The sequence below is a fragment of the Platichthys flesus genome, chromosome 13 (genome assembly GCF_949316205.1).
Source record: "Platichthys flesus chromosome 13, fPlaFle2.1, whole genome shotgun sequence".
In the NCBI taxonomy this organism is placed as follows: domain Eukaryota; kingdom Metazoa; phylum Chordata; class Actinopteri; order Pleuronectiformes; family Pleuronectidae; genus Platichthys; species Platichthys flesus.
The window spans coordinates 2,282,875-2,302,928 of record NC_084957.1 but is presented as its reverse complement, the minus strand read 5'-3'; the positions used below and the strand labels follow the sequence as shown (position 1 = coordinate 2,302,928).

At 44.1% G+C, this 20,054-nt stretch overlaps 1 protein-coding gene across 4 annotated transcripts in view; it reads left to right on the top strand.

The window, feature by feature from the left end:
* raph1a (Ras association (RalGDS/AF-6) and pleckstrin homology domains 1a) overlaps positions 1-20,054 on the top strand; it is a 44,314-nt gene that overhangs the window by 12,315 nt on the left and 11,945 nt on the right. Inside the window, exons 2-9 of one of the 4 annotated variants that reach the window (XM_062403116.1) lie at positions 3,098-3,149; positions 11,570-11,704; positions 11,817-11,925; positions 12,035-12,174; positions 12,297-12,539; positions 12,671-12,823; positions 12,950-13,123; positions 15,922-15,996. In XM_062403116.1, coding sequence (XP_062259100.1) covers positions 11,570-11,704; positions 11,817-11,925; positions 12,035-12,174; positions 12,297-12,539; positions 12,671-12,823; positions 12,950-13,123; positions 15,922-15,996 — 1,029 coding nt within the window. In that variant the 5' untranslated portion in view covers positions 3,098-3,149. Of the gene's footprint in view, positions 1-3,097; positions 3,150-11,569; positions 11,705-11,816; positions 11,926-12,034; positions 12,175-12,296; positions 12,555-12,670; positions 12,824-12,949; positions 13,124-15,921; positions 15,997-20,054 lie in introns of all 4 variants that reach the window. The other 3 variants (XM_062403114.1, XM_062403118.1, XM_062403117.1) reach the window with 3 other exon arrangements.

Sequence of the window (20,054 nt, the reverse complement as noted above, 5' to 3'; positions counted from 1 at the left end):
GTTTTTGTTAACAACGAAGGATTGATAGGTTCACGTTGGACACGTGTGAACAAAGATGGACGACACGTCTCCGCCTCCTCCCGTTGTACATGAGTGAAGCTAAATTATCTCTGGTGCATTCGGGTGTCGCCATCTTGAGCTTCATGTGTGGACGACATGAATGAAACGGATTCGGAGCATTAAAAAGTGTTATGATGTTATAGGAGGTCACCAGAAGACCGGGAGTTCGAGCCCCAGCTCCTGTTTATGAAGGGGCGATAGACTGAACCCCAAACTACCCGGGCATCTGTACCAGCAGTGTGTCAGTGATGTGTAATAGAAAGAGTTCTGCTGAATGTTTGTGTGAATACAAGTTGTAAAGTACTAAAGTGGTCGCTGAGATTAGAAAAGCTCAATACAACAGAGTTTTGAAGCGTTGCCTCTTTTTCCTCTGCTGAAGCTTTACGATCATTTATTTCCACTGTCAGTTAATCTGCCAATTATATTTAAAGTATGAAAAAATGGACAATTCGATGAAATCAAGTCTAAATCCACTGAGATCTGAGTGGAGCTGAATGTTCTCTGCATGTCTGTGCTTACCTCTGGATTGTTTTTCAGAATTATTAAGAAATACCCTCGAAGTGAAGTAACAATACCCTCATTGTTCATATTAAATGTTTCCCTGTTTGAAACTTATTCTGGTCATTTATTGTGGAAACTGTAATAATGACATTATAAACGCCATCAGCTGCCCAGCCCCTTGAAATCTGATTTGCAAAGCTCGTTATGAGTGAAATAATCAAGAGGTAAAGCCATTGTTTCCAGTTTGAGCACTGGTTTTAAAGCCTGTGTGCTGGCTGGCTGCCTGGTTTCATAATAGCCTTTAATGCCTGTTAGGCAACGCAGGAGTCATCAATGTGTTGGGAGGGAGAGACGGAGCTTAAAGCATTACACAACCTCCAAGCATATTAATATTCACCAGGCGAACACCCCAGAGCTCAGATTCAACTTTTCAAAACCAAGTCATATATCTGAAATGTTAAAATAGTGAAACGTATCTGAGGATATTCACCAGGAGAGGTTTGCTCCCTCAGCAGTGATCAGAGCTGCAATAATCAGTTACTTTGATTTCATCGACGATTTGAGCATCGATTAAGAAGATTAATAAATCAAAACTTGAACCGACAAAAGCTGCCTTTAAAATCAGTCTAAACTAATGTTTATCATATTTACAAACCATGTTTACAAATGAGCGTGAGTAATGATTTTGGGCCGACTGAAAGGATTCCAGTTTTAATCTTCATTAAGCTTTAGGAAATGATTGTTCGTCCATGTGTTTATTGCTTAAAGATATTAAGTCTTAGCATGAACGGTGAGAATAATAAAGGTCCAAGGCAGCAGCCCTGTGGAACCCCCAAAACGCCTGTTTGTCAGTCACGTGATCTCAGACGCTGACATAGAACTTCCTCTCAGGTCTTGGAGGATTAGAGGTGAAACCTTGATTTCATCAGAGTTTAGTGTGAGCTCACTGATAAGTGTACAAAGCGATTATGATTGATTCATAACTGAAGACATTCAGTAAAAAAACTATCCTGAGTGTTTCCACTGGGCAGGCGCTCAATCACGAGCTGTTGTGAAACCGTTATTGGCAAATTCTTCTCAATACTTTTCCTGTTGCATCACAGCGACATGAGGAACCTTTTTAAACGACACATCAGTTTTTTATTCCAGGACAGAGATGGAACTGTTGAGTTGTGTAAATAAAAAACAGCAGAACACAAAGAGGGGCAGTTTTTTACTGCTGTTGTCAGCTTGTTGCACTGAAGTTCCCCATCCATCCATCCATCCATCCATCCATCCATCATCTATCCATCCATCTATATATCCATCTATCCATCCCTCCATCTATATAATCATCCATCTATCCACCCATCCATCCATCCATCTATCCACCCATCCATCCATCTATCCAGCCATCCATCTATATATCCATCTATCCATTCCTCCATCTATATATCCATCAATCCATCAATCCATCATCTATCCATCCATCTATCCATCTATCCATCTATCCATCCATCTATATATCCATCTATCCATCCCTCCATCTATATAATCATCCATCTTTCCATCCATCTATCCTTCTATTTATCATTGCATGTCCTCTTATTATTTGTCAACATCATATAAACTACTGGGGGCCTATAGATTTCTTATGGGATCAATAAAGTGGTGATTGATTGATTGACAGTAAACGTCTGTGTCACAGCTCCATCAGGCTTCCACCTGTTACAGTTTCAGTTTATGTGTGAAGTAATGCAGGTTCCAGATGTTGGTTTGTCACTGAATGGTTGCTGGTTTGAATCCCCAGATTCCACGGAAGCTCTGATGTACACATGATCAGAGAACTGTGTGTGTGTGTGTGTGTTTGTCTCAACAACAGCGTTATTGTTGTTTCAGCCAACAGTCACTGATCATATGAGAGCTGCTAATGATCTTATGCAAGCTGGGATTTGAGCATGTGTGTGTGTTTGTGTGTGTGTTTGTGGATAAAGTGTTGTTCCTCTGTCCATGTGATGTGTTGACGTTTTTGTGCGCTCGCGCTGCATGATAAGCCTGTGGAAGGAGGACACACACACACACACTCCCACACATCCATGTGACAGATCAAGTCGCTGCAACGTTCAGTCGGACTCACACATTTTAACGTTCACACAAACACACACACTTTCTTCAGCATATTGGGAACGAGGGAGAGCGGGTGACCACAGCAGTGTAGATGCTGTGGCCTGTCAGTTATTTTTAGGTGGCTCACATCCAGCCTGCACAGCATGACGGAAACACACACTAGTGCCACCTGCTGACTGTGCACTTGGTGTGTAGGCAGCTGCCAGGCGTGTGTGTATGTGTGTGTGTGTGTGTGTGTTGGGAGTTTCTGGAAGATGTATTTTATCACACTGGATAGAGCGAGGCCCAGTTTCCTCCTCGTCTCTGCAGTGAAACGATGGATCCTAACAATCACTGAATGTTTAACAGTCAGAGACTCTGTGTGGTTTCTACATTCTGAAACACAATCACGTCTGATAACACAGTTTCTCCCGTGTGTGTGTCTCTGCAGGGGGATTGAACTCTGTGCTGTATTGGAGCTGGACTGAGTTAACAGACCAAAGGTAAACAACATTAATTTCATATCGCACCGTCACATGTGGGAGGTTCCGTTCTGGGAAGGGTTGAATTTTCGAACTCACCAACACCTTCTAACATCTGTCTGTTGTCTCTGCAAAGGGAATGACCCAATCACTCTGGGGTCAAATGACTCTTTATTTAAAATGTGAGGCCTTGCCAATGTACAAGTCAGTGCAAGGAAAGCATCCAAGGAACGATTTGTAACTCAGCATCTCATCTCCTTAAAGTATCTTATCTCATCAGTATGGTTTTGCTCAAAAATGTCCCAGATGATAGGTCAGTAGGGACGTCACAGCTTGATTCCACCTTTAATTTCCACAGTCATCTACACTTGATGGACAGAAAGTCTGTGGGTGGTCGTGACCGTCTCCTGCTGCAACATGACAATGCTCCTTTGCACAAAGCCAGAAACCATAAGGAAATGGATTCAGATTGTTGCACGCCAAGTTCACGGAACCTGCATCTCAGCCCCGTCTTACAACAAACTCACAAACGCCTCCGTGGCAGAATTAGGATCAAGTCTCCGCAGCCAGGTTCAGAAATCTGGTGGAAAAACCTTCCTAGAGAGGAGGAGGCTTTTACAGCAGCAGATTAACGTGATTATGGAACGAGATGCTCGACAATTACACAAAGTATGGGCATAATGCACTAACATCAGATTGCATTGGACAGAATTAATCCCGTTGTTACGTCTGGTGTCACCACTGCAGCCTCGGTTCGCGCTGCTCGTTCTTCCAAAGCCTTTCTCTGGCTTCCTGTGTCTGTTCTTGGCTGTAATCTTATTTAAACTGGTCTCTGGCGTCTGGAAAAGTTACTGCTGACATCTGGTTCAGACATATTGGGAAAGATTTGTTTTTATCCCTTGTACCCAAAGAAAAGTATGTTATATTTTTTCCCCTAGCATGCTGCAACTCACTTATTCACTCCCTGTGTTTAGACACGTACGCTGAGGTTTCCAAAATAAATGTTTTTGTGGAGACTCCACATTTACCCCCAGTTTATTCCACGTTGATCAGATATCACGGACGATTAATCACTGGTGGCCTCTTGCAGGCTTCTGTGTTCTTTACGCTTGTGTTCCGTCCTCACTGAGCTGTGTGGAAAACGAGTTGTCTCTGTGGTAAGAGGCTCCGACATCGAGCCAAATCAACAGTGTTCAAATCTGTGGTCGGTGCAAACTAATATCTGGATACTTGAGACAGAAGTCATGTGATCTTTACCTGCAGGAGACGGAAAATGTCACCATTACTTTGGTGCTTTGGAATTAAAAACGCTTTTTCCTCATGAGTTAAGTTCCTTAGCTGTCTCATGAAAACTGATTTACATTAGTTAGAAACCAGAACAAATGATGGTTAATGATAACAGCCTTTCACAGAAATATGGTATTTGCATCTATATATGCAGATACAAAAAGTCTAGCTATTTATCATTATTATTAATATTTTTTGATGTTTACAATGATCAACACTGTGTTTACAAAGCTATTTAAAAAGCAGAAAATATATAATTTATTTAACATTATTCAAAAACTTAATAAAAACTCTTTCTTTTTATGTTATTTATAAAATTACATATCATTGTCATAAGGTTTTGATAAAGACAACTAAGTGATTATTGCCAAATTATAGAAATATAGTTCCAACTTGTGTTTTAATTTTACAGGGCGTAATCATACAACATTTTTTGAACAGAGTTCTGTACGAGAGTTTTTTCAGAAACTTGTGTTTTGTGGGAAACTGCCTCTTATATATCATTCAGCTTTGGAATGAGTGTAGCTGCACACACACAAACACACACAGCTGCACATGCTGCACTGATGTGATCATATCAAAGTGGTATGTGTGTGTGTGTGTGTGTGTGTGTGTGTGTATAAATACAGGTACTATAAATACAGTGTGTGGTTGTGGGCAGTTGTGAAGGAGTGGCTCGTGTTTCTATGTTTATTATAACTGAGCTGTTTGGGTTTGGCAACGTATATAAAGGTAAATATATATAGAGAGAGATGTCTAATCATTATAAAATGTCATGTGATTGAAGGCTGAGCATGTTGGTGGAGCGGTCTCCCGCTGCACATGTCCACATGTATGTAAGTCCTTCTGTCCCAGAGTGAGGACGGTGGCTCCCTCTCAGGCCGACCTGTCCCAGGACTTGTCCCGCTCATGAAGCTAACACGCTATCGCTCTGGGTGGCGCCACTCAAAGTAGCTAACGCTGCAGCGGTAAGAGCGAGACAAGCTGGAGAGGCATACTCTGTCTGGCTTCCTCCCTCGTGGTCTGTGTAGAACGTGTTCTCTTTAGACCAATTTTAGACCAATGATCGGGGGGGAAAGGTTCTCCATCCATTGTCTTGGTTGAGGTGGACGGCCATGTAGGGTTTTCCAGACGTCCCTCTCCCAGTCACGCTCTCCAGCTCTTCATGGGGGATCGGTCCAGAGTCGTTCCCAGGCCAGATGGGATATGTAACACTGGGTGTACCTCTTGGTCTACCTCTGGATGTACCTCTGGGTTGACCTCTGGGTCTACCTCTTGGTCTACCTCTGGATGTACCTCTGGGTTGACCTCTGGGTCTACCTCTTGGTCTACCTCTGGATGTACCTTTGGGTTTACCTTTGGGTCTACCTCTGGCTGTACCTCTGGGTCTACCTCTGGGTCTACCTCTGGGTCTACCTCCGGGTCTACTTCTGGGTCTACCTCTGGGTCTACATCTGGGTCGACCTCTGGGTCTACCTCTGGGTCTACCTCTGGGTCTATCTCTGGGTGTACCTCTGGGTCTACCTCTGGATGTACCTCTGGGTTCACCTCTGGGTCTACCTTTGGGTCTACCTTTGGGTCTACCTCTGGCTGTACCTCTGGGTCTACCTCTGGGTCTACCTCCGGGTCTACCTTTGGGTCTACCTCTGGGTCTTCTCCGAGTTTGGCGTGCCGGGCAAACCTCCAACAGAAGTCACCAACAAACTACCTGAACTACTACACCTTTGAACGCACAGCAGTTTGAATTCGAGCCCGAGCTCCCTCCAGATGCCAGCTTGTAGCCACACCCTTGTTTTTCCGATCACCCCGAGCTCGTAGATGAGGGTCGGGATCGCAGAGCGGCCGATCAATCACAGCGACCCGCTTGTCGATCTCCTGCTCCATCTTCCCCTCACTCGTGAACAAAACCTTGAGATATTAGAACTCTCCCAGGTTCTAAGCTGTGCCTCCTCCGCTTTCCCACCGTCACGTACAGCTCGCTGCCCCACATGCATCATCACCTGAGCGTCCAGCCTGTGTGAACGGGGGGGGGAAAGCTTTGACGAAGCCATGATGCGTCCATGTCTTTTTAATACGTCCATGGTGAATCCGTTCAGTTAGAGCAGAATCGACTTCCTGGTGCTGTTGTTTGTTAGTTTTGGATCAAAAATAGACCTCGTTTGTTCTTTCCCTTGAATCTGGAGCACTTGTGTGTGTGTGTGTGTGTGTGTGTGTATGTGTGTGTGTGTGTGTTTGTGTGTGTCAGGTTACATGGCGGCAGCTGAGCCCCCCCGGGGATCCAGCCACGGGGCTCAAGAGCACAACTCAGACACAGTGACGTGTAATTTGGGCCACGTCACATCACATGAACTCAAACATACAATGTTGTATTTATCCCACTGCTCTTAAACAGACGTTCCTGTGATGCTGGGATCCAATGAGTTAAAAAGTACTCTACCAGTGTGGCCCTATGTGTGTGTGTGTGTGTCTGTGTGTTTGTGTGTACACTACATTTAAGTATATTGCAGCTGAGGAGGGTGAAATAAAAGCCCCACTCACTCTGCCTCCACCCCCCCCCACTCGTCCTCTGCATTAATGCTCCTTCCTTGAAGTGAGGGACGGAGGCAGATGTCGATACGAGGCAGGGAAGCGAGGAGGAAATGATGTAATCCCTCCTGCAGGTCTCGGGGGAAGTGATATCATTGTTTCTGAATCAGCAGGCGGCTCCTCGCTCGTCTTCTGCTTCCTCCCTGTTTGATACCAGCGAGAACATTTCAGATCAGATCCACGGAAAGTAGGCCTCCGTCGTGAATTAACCTCCAGAATAGAGAAACTGTATTTGTGTGGATCAGTGGTCGTTGTTATGAGAAGAATGAGTTTGAAGGTTGTGTGTTCCTGTGATTTGTTGTTGGATCAGTTCGGACTTGGAACATCCTGAAGGTTTTCCAGAGAGACGGAGATAACATGCGTGTCTCCTGAATGAAAGAGTCCCCCCCCCCCCCCCCCCCCACAAACACACACACAAACTTTGATTGAGGCCAAATCGTTGCTTATTCCATTTGCTGTGTTCAGCTGTGATTTAATTCAGAAAAGTTTGGCACAAGAACCAAATAAAAACAGAAACGATAAAATAACAAAATGTAGAATTCAGACAAATTCTAGAGGATTGGTGAAGTTTTTGCAAAATCAGTCCTTTATAGTGTGTGTTTGTTTGTGTGTGTGTGTGTGTGTGTGTGTGTGGTGTGTTTGTGTGTGTGTGTGTGTGTGTGTAAAAGAAACGTCTCAATGTCTGCATTCACTCGTTTTCTTTGGATGTGATTTATAGGTTCTCATTACAAAAAACCCAACAAGCTAAAAATACCATCAACTGTGTGTGTGTGTATGTGTGTTTGTGTGTGTGTGTGTGTGTGTGTGTGTGTGTGTGTTTGTGTGTGTGTGTATGGTAGAGTGTGTGTGATCCTGATATAGAGCCGTGGGAACAGGCCTCATTCACTGCACTCAATGGGACTTAAAGCCTTTTCTTTTGGTGTTGATGTTGTTGTTGCAGACCATTGATGCTCTTGTGTTGCATTGTGGGAAGGTACTACAGATGCAATGTGATGCTCAAGGGCACTTAATCAGTAGATGTGATTCTCCTTCATCATCATCATCATCTTGTTCTTCTTACTCTTGTTCTTCCTTTTCATTTTCATCATCTTCTTCTTCTTCATCATCTGCTCTCATCTTGTCCACATTCCAATTGTCTCCTTTCTTTTCTCATATTCTCGCCCACTTGTCTCCTCTCCTCTTGCCGGCTTTCGTCTCCTTTCCTTTCTCGTCTTCTCTCCACTTGTCTCCTCCTCCCTCCCTCGACAGATGTATGTCCCAGTTTGACACAGGGAACCTGTTCAGTCCTCGTGTTTCTCCCTAAAAATATCCGCAGTGTAACACTGTCCATGCGTCGGCCCTGTCGCCTCCCTGCCTGACAACAGCTGCCTTCACCTCCATATTTAACTCCTCGTGAAGGGTCAGAGGTCGGCGCTCTGAGGCTCAGGCCACTTCCTCTTCTGGAGTGTTTAACAGATCGTCACTGGACAAACTGTTCACCCGCTGAAAGCTTGTTTAGCATTACACCGTGTGAGTAATACGATCTGTAAGCAGAAGAAACCCAAGAAACTCATTTTGTTTGTACTGTCAGACTCCCTCTGATTAAAGAAGAGGAGCGACACAGTAAAGGACGGGAGTGAGGAGAACAAGGACAGGAGGGAATAAATGAAGGAAAGGAGGAAGAGGTGGAATCAGTAATAGACGGAGAAGGAGGCGGAGAAATTAAGGGAGGGAATAAAACTGAGGAGAAGCAGGAGGAGTGAAGGATGGGAGGATGATTGCATGGTTTCATCCTGACAGACAGGAGGAGTGAGGCTGCAGCAGCACAGTAATTACTGTTTACTTTGGATGCACACACACGCTCAGCAGTAACAGAGCGTCGCTGCGACTCGCTGCCTCGGCTCCGACAGACACCACAGCTCGACCGGGTGCAGCTCATACCACTCGCTCTTTCTGGGGGTGCGTTCCATCTGAACCTCGAGTCCGGAATCTGGAGCAGAGCAGCAGGAAGTTCAACAGAGACGACCAGATTCATGTGATTCTCTTTCACCTCCTCTGAAGACGATGTTTTCCCCCCCTGTCTGTTTGTGTGTTTGCTGTTTGTCAGCAGGATTACACAAAAACAAAAAAACTGATTTCCACAGAACTGGAAAGATGTGGGTCACGGAAGAATCCATTAATATTTGGTTTGGATCTTCTTTTTTAGATAATACGTTTTTGGACCAATTTCCCAAAGAATAATTTATGGATCTAATTTAGGGACTGACTCTTTGCTGATGGAACTTGTCAGTATTCAAAGCAATAAACTTAAATGTTTATGACATGACAGTAAACTGCAAAATTCCAGCTAGTGAAAATCCAGATTATTCACCAAGATGTCAGGAGACGTGTTGAAGGGAACTGAGGCGATCATCACACGTACTTATCGGACCAATTATTCATTTGTGCAGCTCAAAGCTTTCACTCTTAAAATGACCCCAAGACGAGGCCTCGACCTTGAGCAGAGGATTCAGGATTTAGTTTCATCCCCCTCCGTGGTTGGAGGCCGATTTTTAAAGGTTGAATCACCCGTGTGTGTTTTATTTCTGAAGCTCAGACTCAACGTGAAGTGAATTTTGTCCTCGGCCATTTGTGCCCGCGAGGAAAAAAGGTTCATGTGTTTGCCTCCGTCGAACCTCCGCTGTGTGGAAGCAGCAGATTGTTGTCGGAGAGCGCAGCTGTGAGAGTTTTCACAACGCTCCTCTAGTCCCTCAGCAGTCTCCAAACCACACACACACACACACACACACAGACACACACACACACACACACACACACACACACACACACACACACACACACGTGCCCTAGCCTCCAGTCTAAATGATAGACCTTCTTAACCACAGGGATCTAATTGTAGCTCCTCAGCGTGTGTGTGTATGTGTGTGTCTGTGTGTGTGGTGTGTTTGTGTGTGGGTGTGTGACATTCTGCTCTCTAATCTTGTGTGTGTGTGTGTTTGTGTGTGTGTTGGTGGACTGTCTCTTACCATTGAGGGACAGGGGGGGCGACAACAAAACTGCTACCCAGGAATAGCACACTGAGCCCTGGGTGATGCTTTGGTGTTGGCCGGGTGGAGATGTGGAGAAGGGAGAAGAGGAGGTTCGCTCTGCCACCGTATGGAGGAAACTCATTTCACCTGTTTTTTCTAGATAAAGATAATCCCCATAAAGGCCTGTGGACACCATCGTAGACTGAGTTATGTTTAAAAAATGTTAAATATGTGAAAAACCAGATATTAAAAACATGCGTAATAGATGATGAAGATGAGAAATGTTCCAATAGCTTTTCATACCTTTCCAGCACCGATTCTGATACCTGGCCTTTGTCTCATATGACTTTTATAATTTCTATTCTAGTATTATAGACTACAAGCAGAGTATTCATTTCCGATAAATCATTTGAAACTAAATCTGTGGAGTAAATATTTGCTTCTGGTTTTCAACGCAGAAGAATTCAACAGCTGCTGCGCATCTTTGTCTCTGAACTGTATTCCAGCGTAAACATCCATATATTTTCATGACACTGTGTGAGAGAGAGAGAGAGAGAGAGAGAAAGAGAGTGTGTGTGTGTGTGTGTCATTAATCACAAGGACACCCCCCCCCCTCTGATTTGTGTTGACTCGTTCTCACACACTAACATTTTTGTGTTTTGTAGTTATTATAATTATAACTTTAACAGCACAAAGCAGACACATGAAAGTCAGTTTGCAGAAATGTATAAACAATAAAACCTTAGTAATATAGAAAAAATATGAATTAAGAGAAAATACAGAAGAAATTAAATAAAAGCAGACAAATGGAATTTTTGAATCAACACTATTAGGAGCCATCAACTGGTGAATTATGAATATTGCTGGGAACATATTATAACACTATATATATTATGTTACTCTGGAACAAGGCATTTCATGGGAGAATGAACTCACCCACCAAACCTTTTGGACATGAGGGACTGATATTCTCTCTCTTGTCTTTTCTTTGCTCTTCTTTTCGTCCCCGTCTCTTCTGAAAAGCGTCTTCTAAAGTATTTATAACGTGTGAAACCCGGCGAGGAGCAGCATGTGGTGACAGGAGGTCAAGACAACTCTTCAATCCGCTTCCTGTTTACTTTATTAAATACAGCTGGACTCCGTCTGTGTAAATGTTCCTTTTCTGATTCCGTCTCTTTCAACCGTCTCCAGCTGTGCTCTGTCACAAACAAGCTTTTATTGACATCTTTGAATTTTTATTGCAGCTTTGAAATTTGTCTTCATAAATAGTTTAACTGGCTTTTTACAAAGTGGATTTCCGTTGCTCAAAAGTTTTCCAGAATAAATTCCAAGCGTTGAACTGTGACCTTTGACCCTTATCTTGCGTTCACGGTGACCCACAGGAGCTGGAGCGCCCTCTGCTGTTCACTTCAGAGAGAGACAGAAATGTAACAGAACATGTAGTGCACCCAGTTGGCCACTAGATGACGCTAAGAGATCACGCTCTTTTCATCCAGCTGAAGAAGAATTAACCAGTTTCTCTTCCTCCTTTTCTTTTCTTTTCTTTTCTTTCTTCTCCAGATGGAGCAGTTGTCAGACGAGGAGGTGGATGTGAGGGAGGAAGAGGAGGAGGAAGAGGAGGACAGCGATAAGGAGGACCAGGACCTGGACAAGATGTTTGGAGCCTGGTTAGGGGAGCTGGACAAACTCACACAAGTACGAGTAGACACACACACACACACACACACACACAAGTCTTAATAGTGATGTCATGATAAATGCCGAGCTGCTGTTTTCATGTTTCTGATTTTCTCTTTGTCGAAACCAGAGTCTGGACGACGGCCGCCCGGAGCGGCCTCCTCAGCAGAAGGCTCCACTCCGACAGGAAACCAACATGGCCAACTTCTCCTACAGGTTCTCCATCTACAACATCAATGGTGAGACACACACACTCACACTCAAAAGACCCACATTTATGAACACACACTTTGACCTCACTCCTTTTTGACCAGCTTGTCTCATGTCCTGATGTGTCTCCGTCTTCAGAGGCGTTGAATCAGGGCGAGAACGTGGACCTGGACGCCCTCATGGCGGATCTCTGCTCCATCGAACAGGAACTCAGCACCGCCGACAAAAAACCTAACAGCGCCGGCAGCATGGCTCGCCTGGGCCTGACCGACACCAAGGTACACACATAACCACTTTGTTGTGTGTCAGCTAATATTTAGTTTTTTTCTAAAACTTCCTTGTTTCTATGTTTTTTTAAATCACATTTTACATTTCTAAAGCTTTGATCTATATTCTCCAGGTCCGACAGAAGCCTCCAGCAGGGCGCAGTGGCAGGCAGCAGCCAGCAGGGAGCAGCAGCGGGGGTGGCGGTAGCAGTAGTAACAGCGTTAGCGGCGGCGGCGGCAGCAGCGGAGCGAGCAGCAGCAGCAGCAGCACCAGGGCGTCCCCTGCTGGAACCATCAGAGCTCCCACTGGGCAGCATGGGAGACCGGCACTGGCCTCCAACTTCAGTCTGGACGACATCACGGCTCAGCTGGAGAAGGTGCGTGAGAGCGCGGTAAATTATTTATTTGATCAAATATAAATATACGATAAAGATCTTAGTAAAATGTCAAAGAAGCCTAAGAAGATATTCCTCATTTATTAAACTGAGATGTTTGGGTTCTTCCTCAGGCGTCCCTCAGCATGGACGAAGCCGCCCGTCAAACCTCGTCCCTCTCCCTTAGCTCCGCCTCCACCTGCTCGTCGGCCACGATGCGGCGGCCCGGCTCGACCCAGCGGCAGCACCGACGCACGGGATCCGTCGGCACCGTCAGTGAACACGAGGTAAAGTGATCGTAAAGTCATGGTTGATTAATCATCACATTTTTTCCACTGACCCTGGATCTGTGGAACTTCTTTACGTTGTTTTTAAATCAAACCTTTTCTGTGTTGACCTCTCTCTCTCTCCAGGCGCGTTCGATCGTCCACTCCTCCCGCTCCTCCGTCACCTCGGCCTCCGGCGTGTCTGTGAACTCCGCCTCCTCCATGGACTCTCTGGACAGCGTCCTGCGCTCCAGCGAGTCGGACGGTCAGCAGCCGGCGGGTCAAGGCGAGGCGGCCGGCCCGGGTCATCAGGTCACAGAGGTACGAGGCCACTTCCTGTGAACACTCAGTGAATCAACGAGCTGAAGTTTAAACCTAATGCACCGACTGCTAACGCTGACCTGAGTGCTGCCGTCATCACAACACACATCGATGCTAATTTCATTTACAGGCTTTTAGCACCTGTCCACTGACGCTGAGTCAGCGATTGTCTCCAGCAGATTATGAGGAGGTTATTTGCATCAGATGATAATTACATTTGGAAAACGGGAAAATTACAAGCGTGCATAGATTCTTTAGAGAGGAAGACTCTCAGGGGAAGAAGGTGAAGGACCACGTGCAGCGTATGGATTGGGGGGAGGATACCACAGTGTGATTGACAGCTAGTAACGTCCAATGGGTGCAGGGCGCAGGTGTAGGTGCAGTCAGGCTCCACCCCTTGCTCCTCTACTGCTTCGGGCTGCGTCTTCGCTTCTTTCATCATCAGGTTCTGAACCCGATATCTCAAGAACACCCTGAGGGACTTTCTTTAAATTTGGTAGAAATTGTCGCTCGGGCTTAAAAATGAACTGATAAAATGTTGGTGGTCAAAGGTTAAAGGTCGAGGTCTCTACGAGCTCACAAAGCACATGTTTTGCCTTGTGAACGAGATATCTCCAGAAAGCCTCGAGGGAATTCTTTCATATTTGATTCAAACATTCACTTGGACTCGAGGATTATTTTATATAATTTTGGAAGCAAAAGGTCAAAGGTCAGGGTCACACAAAATATCTTTATGTTTTTCTTAAATGTGATATCTAAAGATCATCTTAAAGGAATGTCTTCAAGTTTGGTGAAACTGTTCATTTGGACTCACGGGTGAACAGATTAGAATCTGGTGGTCTAAGGTCAAAGGTCAAAGACACTATGACATCATAAAAACCTTTTTCACATGTTTTTTCACACAAATCCTGCAAATTTTTGTACAAATATTCACTTAGACTCGTGCATTACCTGATTATTATCCATAGTTCGGTAATTTCTTGTCACTCAACACAAACCCTGTTCAGTGCGTGGGGAACTGCTCCAGTTCATCTGAGAGACCAGCGATGGAGAGAAGAGAGGAGGAGAGAAGGAGTGAGAGATATTAGAATAATGGGAGTAGAGGCCACAGTGAGTCAGCAAACCACTCTGGACGATAAAGGCATTAGGCGCAGAGGATGATGGGAACTAAAGGGAGAGGACGGAGAGAAGCACATAGAGCAAAAGAGAGAGGAGTCAGACAGAAGCGAGGGATGAGAGGAGATGTGTTTTCTCCCTGAGCTGCTCCCACGAGTCCAGCTCATTAGAAACTGGGACCGCTGCACTTTGAGTCTTCCTCCGATTTAGGGCAGTAAAAATAACGGCGTGTTGAGACTTTGAATTGTTCAGAGACTCAGTCGACCTGAAGGAAGAACAGTTTACAGGCTGAAGGGGGCGGAGCCTTTGGATCGATCTGCCAGGAGAGCAGAACTATTATCATCAATAATAATAGTGATTATAATACAAGTAGAGTTTTGTCAGATCTTGGCCAAAGGGAAAAGCTGACAGCAATCATGTGTGTGTTTGTGTGTGTGTGTGTGTGTGTTTGTTTGACCTAAATATTATTTTTAATCTGTGGTTATCATGAAAGAACTAATGCTTTCTATAAAATGGTTTCTAGTGATTGAAGCACACACACACACACACACACACACAATTGTACAACACTAAATAGATATTTACAGTATATCTGTGAGAAACTGTTAAATTAACCAAAGTATTAATGAAATATATCATTTGAGGAAGTCGATTTTTTTGTTATTCTTAAACAAAAATACTTTGACAGATGTGGAAAATCAATCCGATCGGTTCCATGTGTAAAAAGTCTAACCCCCCCCCCCCCCCCCTCCCGCCGGACGTGTGTGAGCTGAGCAGGAAGCTGCTGAGGATGAACTTGTGACTCACTGCTGCACGTGCACGTCTGTGGATTATTGTTTATAAACCTCTGAGCCGCAGATCTGACCAGCGTCTGTTTGTCCCTTTACATTGTCAGTAAATATGAGTCATGTGGTTAATAATTGAGCAGATGAATAATTAATGAAGACGTGTCTGGTGCCCCGATGGCCGGGAGTTCAAATCCTGTCTCGCTCTTCAGTCGCTCGCCAGTGAAGCCTGAAGCTGAAGAGATTCTGCTTCGGTTACTTTACCTTTTATCAGAAAGAAACGTTCCTCATACCTATTTATTAGCTAAGAAAATAAACATAAATGCATGTTTACTCTGCAAACATGAGCATGTGCACAGTTGTGTTTATAAAAAAACATCAGCCGATTCTTTATTGACCAACCAATAACTCTGTCTGGCTCTAGTAATGAGACTTCACAGGGAACATGTCTCCCAACTGGTTTTATCTTTATTACCATCACATCGTTACAGACCCAGAGGGAGAGTTTCCAGTGCAGTTTGAAATCTGGCTTCACTTGTTGGGAGCAGTCACGTCATCCATCTCTATTTACAGCACAGACACACAAAGTTTAGAAGTTTTTTACATCATTCAGCTGATAAACAAACAAACAAACAAACAAACAAGCCTCTTGATGAAGGTGATAAAACATCAAAGTGTTGGTTGACGTGTGTTAACTTGTTGTTTCCTCAGCGTCACTGTGATCTGTTGTTTACCTGTTTGGCTCTTTACAGGTTTCAGTTCACTTTCTGCTGCTGATCTCTGCTTCACCGCACAGCTTTCTGCTAATCTGCCACATCCAATCAATCAATCAATCAATCAACCAATCAGCAGATCCATTCACTGGGACTCTCTCTCTCTTTCTCTGTCTCTTTAAAGCACTCCTATCTGGACAGGGAAACCTCTCTGATTCTGAGAAACATAGCAGGAAAACCTACACACCTGCTGACCAAGGTGACTCTCGCTTCACTACCACACGCCTCCCCCACGCCTCCCCCACGCCTCCTGCATGTCAGCCTCCTGCCCCTCCCTCCCTCGCCCTTTGTGCATGCATGTTGTCTCACTGTGGGTGATGCATGCTCCCTCCTCTTCTTTCCACCTTCCTCCTCAGTCTGTGTCGCCCTCTCTTCCTCTGTGGTGTCAGAGGAAGCTGAGTCTGTGTTTTTGGCCTCATTGTGATAAATGGTGTGAAATCCCAAAGCTTTACAGAGGCGGCTGCTTCTCAGGTTTCACTTCTAAACTTGTGAACATCTTAAATCCGATCATCTGCTAACGTTCAGCTTCAATGATTCATGATCAACTGCAGCCTGATTAAAATAATCAATCAGTGTTTGCTCTGAAATCAAACATCTGCCTGCAGGCGGAGATTCACCGGAAACATCCGATACATGTTTAATCTCTAATGACTGAACAGATCATTACTCAGATTAGAAACCAGTAGCACCATTTCAAAAGAGAAGAGAACATTCACATTTGACTCATTCCTAGTGGAGCAGTGATGTAAATAGATGTTACAGATGTAAAAACCCGTTCTAACCCAGATTATCAAACAGTGTGATCAGTCCCCCCCCCCACAGTCTGTGAGCCTTTATTCTGTAAAGCTTTGGCGTCACTGCTCATGTCTCCGCTTCCTGTTGAAGTTTGTTTTACGGTGACGTCAGAGTTTGGTTTGTTTTCAGATTGTGATTTTTCTCTGTGAAGCATGAGAGCATGAGTGACAGTTAACTGACTGCACGTGTGCGAACTGAGTGTCAGAGCTTCTCAATGAAGGCCATCACACGGGAGTTTGTGTCAAAGCAGGAGCATGTTAACACAAAGTTCAACCTCTTCATTACTTTCTAATTAAATGGAGAGATGAGATTCCAGAAGAGTGTTTCTAGACAAATGAAGCCGCTGACTCTCTCCTTGTGTGATCGCTCTGTGAAGCTGCTTCTTGTTTATTCGAAATGAAAGTTTGGATAAAACATTCTGGGATGGAACTCACAGAAACTCCAGGTGCAGGTAAGTGTCCACGCTTCTGTGTCTGAAGGTCAGAAATGAAACATTTTCTCCATCGTTCCTGATTAACTCTGGATTAAAGAAAAAAGAAGAATATTGGTGGAACGTTTTTGAAACTGGGAATCAAGTCGGCAACTTTTTATTTCTCCGTGCCGGCGATGGCCAGTGGCCGGACGTTCTCTTGAACATAATATCTCAGGACAAACTCTTTGGGTGGCCAAGAGTCAAAGGTCAAGGTCACACTAGTCAAGTCTCCCTTTAGGGAATTGATCTGTTGTCACTTAGCCTCAATGTGAAAAGATAACATTCAAAGGTCAAAGGTCGTGGTGACCTCATGTGAATCTGGTGACATAAACCCATAGTGCTTTGATTCTAGTTTTGATTATTAGATTGAAATGCCACTGCTGTGTTTTTGCCTTTTTATTCCACTTTTATTCGGACGTGCATCTAGAGACTGGGAGAAGTTGTTAGCTGATGAGTGTCTGGAGCCTTGTGCAGTTATGGAGCTTCCTAGTTGATCTGTGTGATCGATGCTCACAATGGAACGAGCTGCTGCTGCTGCTGCTGCTTGTTGTTTGAACCCAGATCAGGAAGCTGGTGACACGTTTCTGTTTGAAGAGGTTTTATTGAAATCACTGTAATGTTTGAGTCCGTGCTGCTCTTAAGCTAAAGCTGCAGACGTCTTAATGGCTGAGGACAAAGTTGTATTTATCTGTGTGTGTGTGTGTGTGTGTGTGTGTGTTTGTGGGAATTAGATAGGAAAGTAAGTATGAGGATTTCTTCTGATTGGATCTGGGATGTCATGATTTGATTGGATGATAAAGCAGATGAGGCTGTTTTATTGGACGTCAGAGGAATGTTCCGGATCTGCAGGGATAATCTCCTGTGGTGCAGCGAGGGGGAGATTCCCCGGAGCATCATACATGTGCACATGCAACACCAACACACACTCTCACAGCGGCGGCTTGGCAATGTGCTCTCTCTCCTTTTGGGACGACGTCTTTCTCTCCTCTGCTTCTGAGCCCTCGCTCATTCTCATCTGGGCTGAGTTGAGTTTAGGATCCAGCAGACGACCCTGAACGATCAGATTTCACCCTCTTACTGGAGAGTGCTGGATTTGTCCACACGACCTCTGCACGTCCGTCTGAGCTCAGTGGATCAGAATAAAGTGAACGTCGTCAGATTAATGTTTTACTTTTAGGATCCATTTATCTCAGAGCAGCTGCCGGTGGCTTCAAATCCTGCTTTTACTGCCGGGGATTTCAACCGAGCCGAGATAACCTTCGTCTTTCAGGGTTTCCCTCCAGCGCTTAGTCCGGCTCCACTGATTCGTGGCTTGAATCGCTCTGAGAACGTGATTCTGTTTTAATTTGAGGGTCCAGATTAAAGGGGTGGGGGGGGTGGGGGGGTGCAGCTGCAAAGGGCCCTGAGATTCCAGGCAGATTATGAGCCAGGGGGGGCAGTCTAATTCCTGGAGCAGTGATTAGGCTGAGTGTGCAATTATCCTCACTCAGAGCAGCTTCCAGTGTGTGGGTGTGTGTGTGTGTGTGTGTGTGTGTTTGTGTAATATAAGGCATTAAAAGCTGTTTGTGTGTATCGGATGTGAAGCTGCTTGCATTAAATAGTGTGTGTGTGTGTAGTTCTGCATATAGGATAGTCTTTTTGTGTCAGTATTACAACTGCCTCAGCAGTAACTGCAACCCACCCACACATAGTCACAAACACACTCCCACACACACAAACACACACACACACTCACACAGCTGGCCCACTTCTGCAGCCTCCATATGAGTCGCTGTGCTCATGAGCCTACGGCAGCTCAGGATGGACATTTTCCTTATGACTTCCAAAGCAGCAGCGTCTTCACTGAGCAGCAGCTAATTTTAGAGCCTCTGTAATGTAGGTCAACATGAAAATCTATGATGTGGAGGGAAAATGTTTACAGTGCGAGCCGGGAACCATGATGACGGAGGAGGAGGAGGAGGAGGAGGAGAAAACCCCTGTGGACTGGAGGTGGCTCTATCGAATAGAAAACTAAGATGCTGTGACAAATCATTAAATGGTGTCATAGACAGATTTAAGGGTAATTAATGGATGAATTAATGGATTATATTATAATATTAAGATGCTTTTAAGGAGGATTTACACATTTTTAATAGAATTAAAGATCGTTAATTAATAATCCCTCTAAAATCACATTATTTACAGAACCATAACTGGAGAGTTGTTCACTCACTACAACAATTGATTTTGAGTCACACAAACAAAATAATATTCGGAGGGTTACGAAACTTATTACAGATTTAAGGATTCACTATCGTACAATAATGATTTATCACATGAAAGAAAATAATGTATTGGAAGATGTGTAATATTCTGTTAATGATGAATTGTGAATGCAAACTAAAACACACTCATATGCTCAGTTAGCATTCAATTCTTAATGAACACACAACATCAGTCGCTGGTTCAAACCCCAACATTTTTCTAGACTAAACAACTTGAGCAGCCATTAAACCTTATTCTCTTATGTCATGGTTACAGCTTCAGTTCAGATAAACAGAGTCTCTGTTATATAATTTGTTTTGTCATATTTAATCCTTCGCTTTTTGTCTCGTCTCCACTTTATTTGTAGTTATATAAAAAAGAGGTTATGTAATTCTAGAGTCTGAGAAAACTACTTTACAGCCGATAATGTGAATTGTTGATGCTACAGTTACTGTATATGCATAATTTATATTTTTATTTTCATGCATTGTAACCCAAGTCTGATTTAATTTATTATTTATTCTTTTCAGATTCCTCTCGTCTTAAAGCAGCCGCTCATTTTAATTTATGTTGTTTAAAGTTATTAACTGAATATTTCTAAAATGCAGATTTAGGATCAAACACAAGCTGCCGATAACGTAACATATTATTATTTAAATGTTTTCTTTTGGTCTTCTAGTTTTAATAATATTAAATGGCGAACACAAGCAGTATATCTTATCACATGTTTAACTCTTTAATATAAT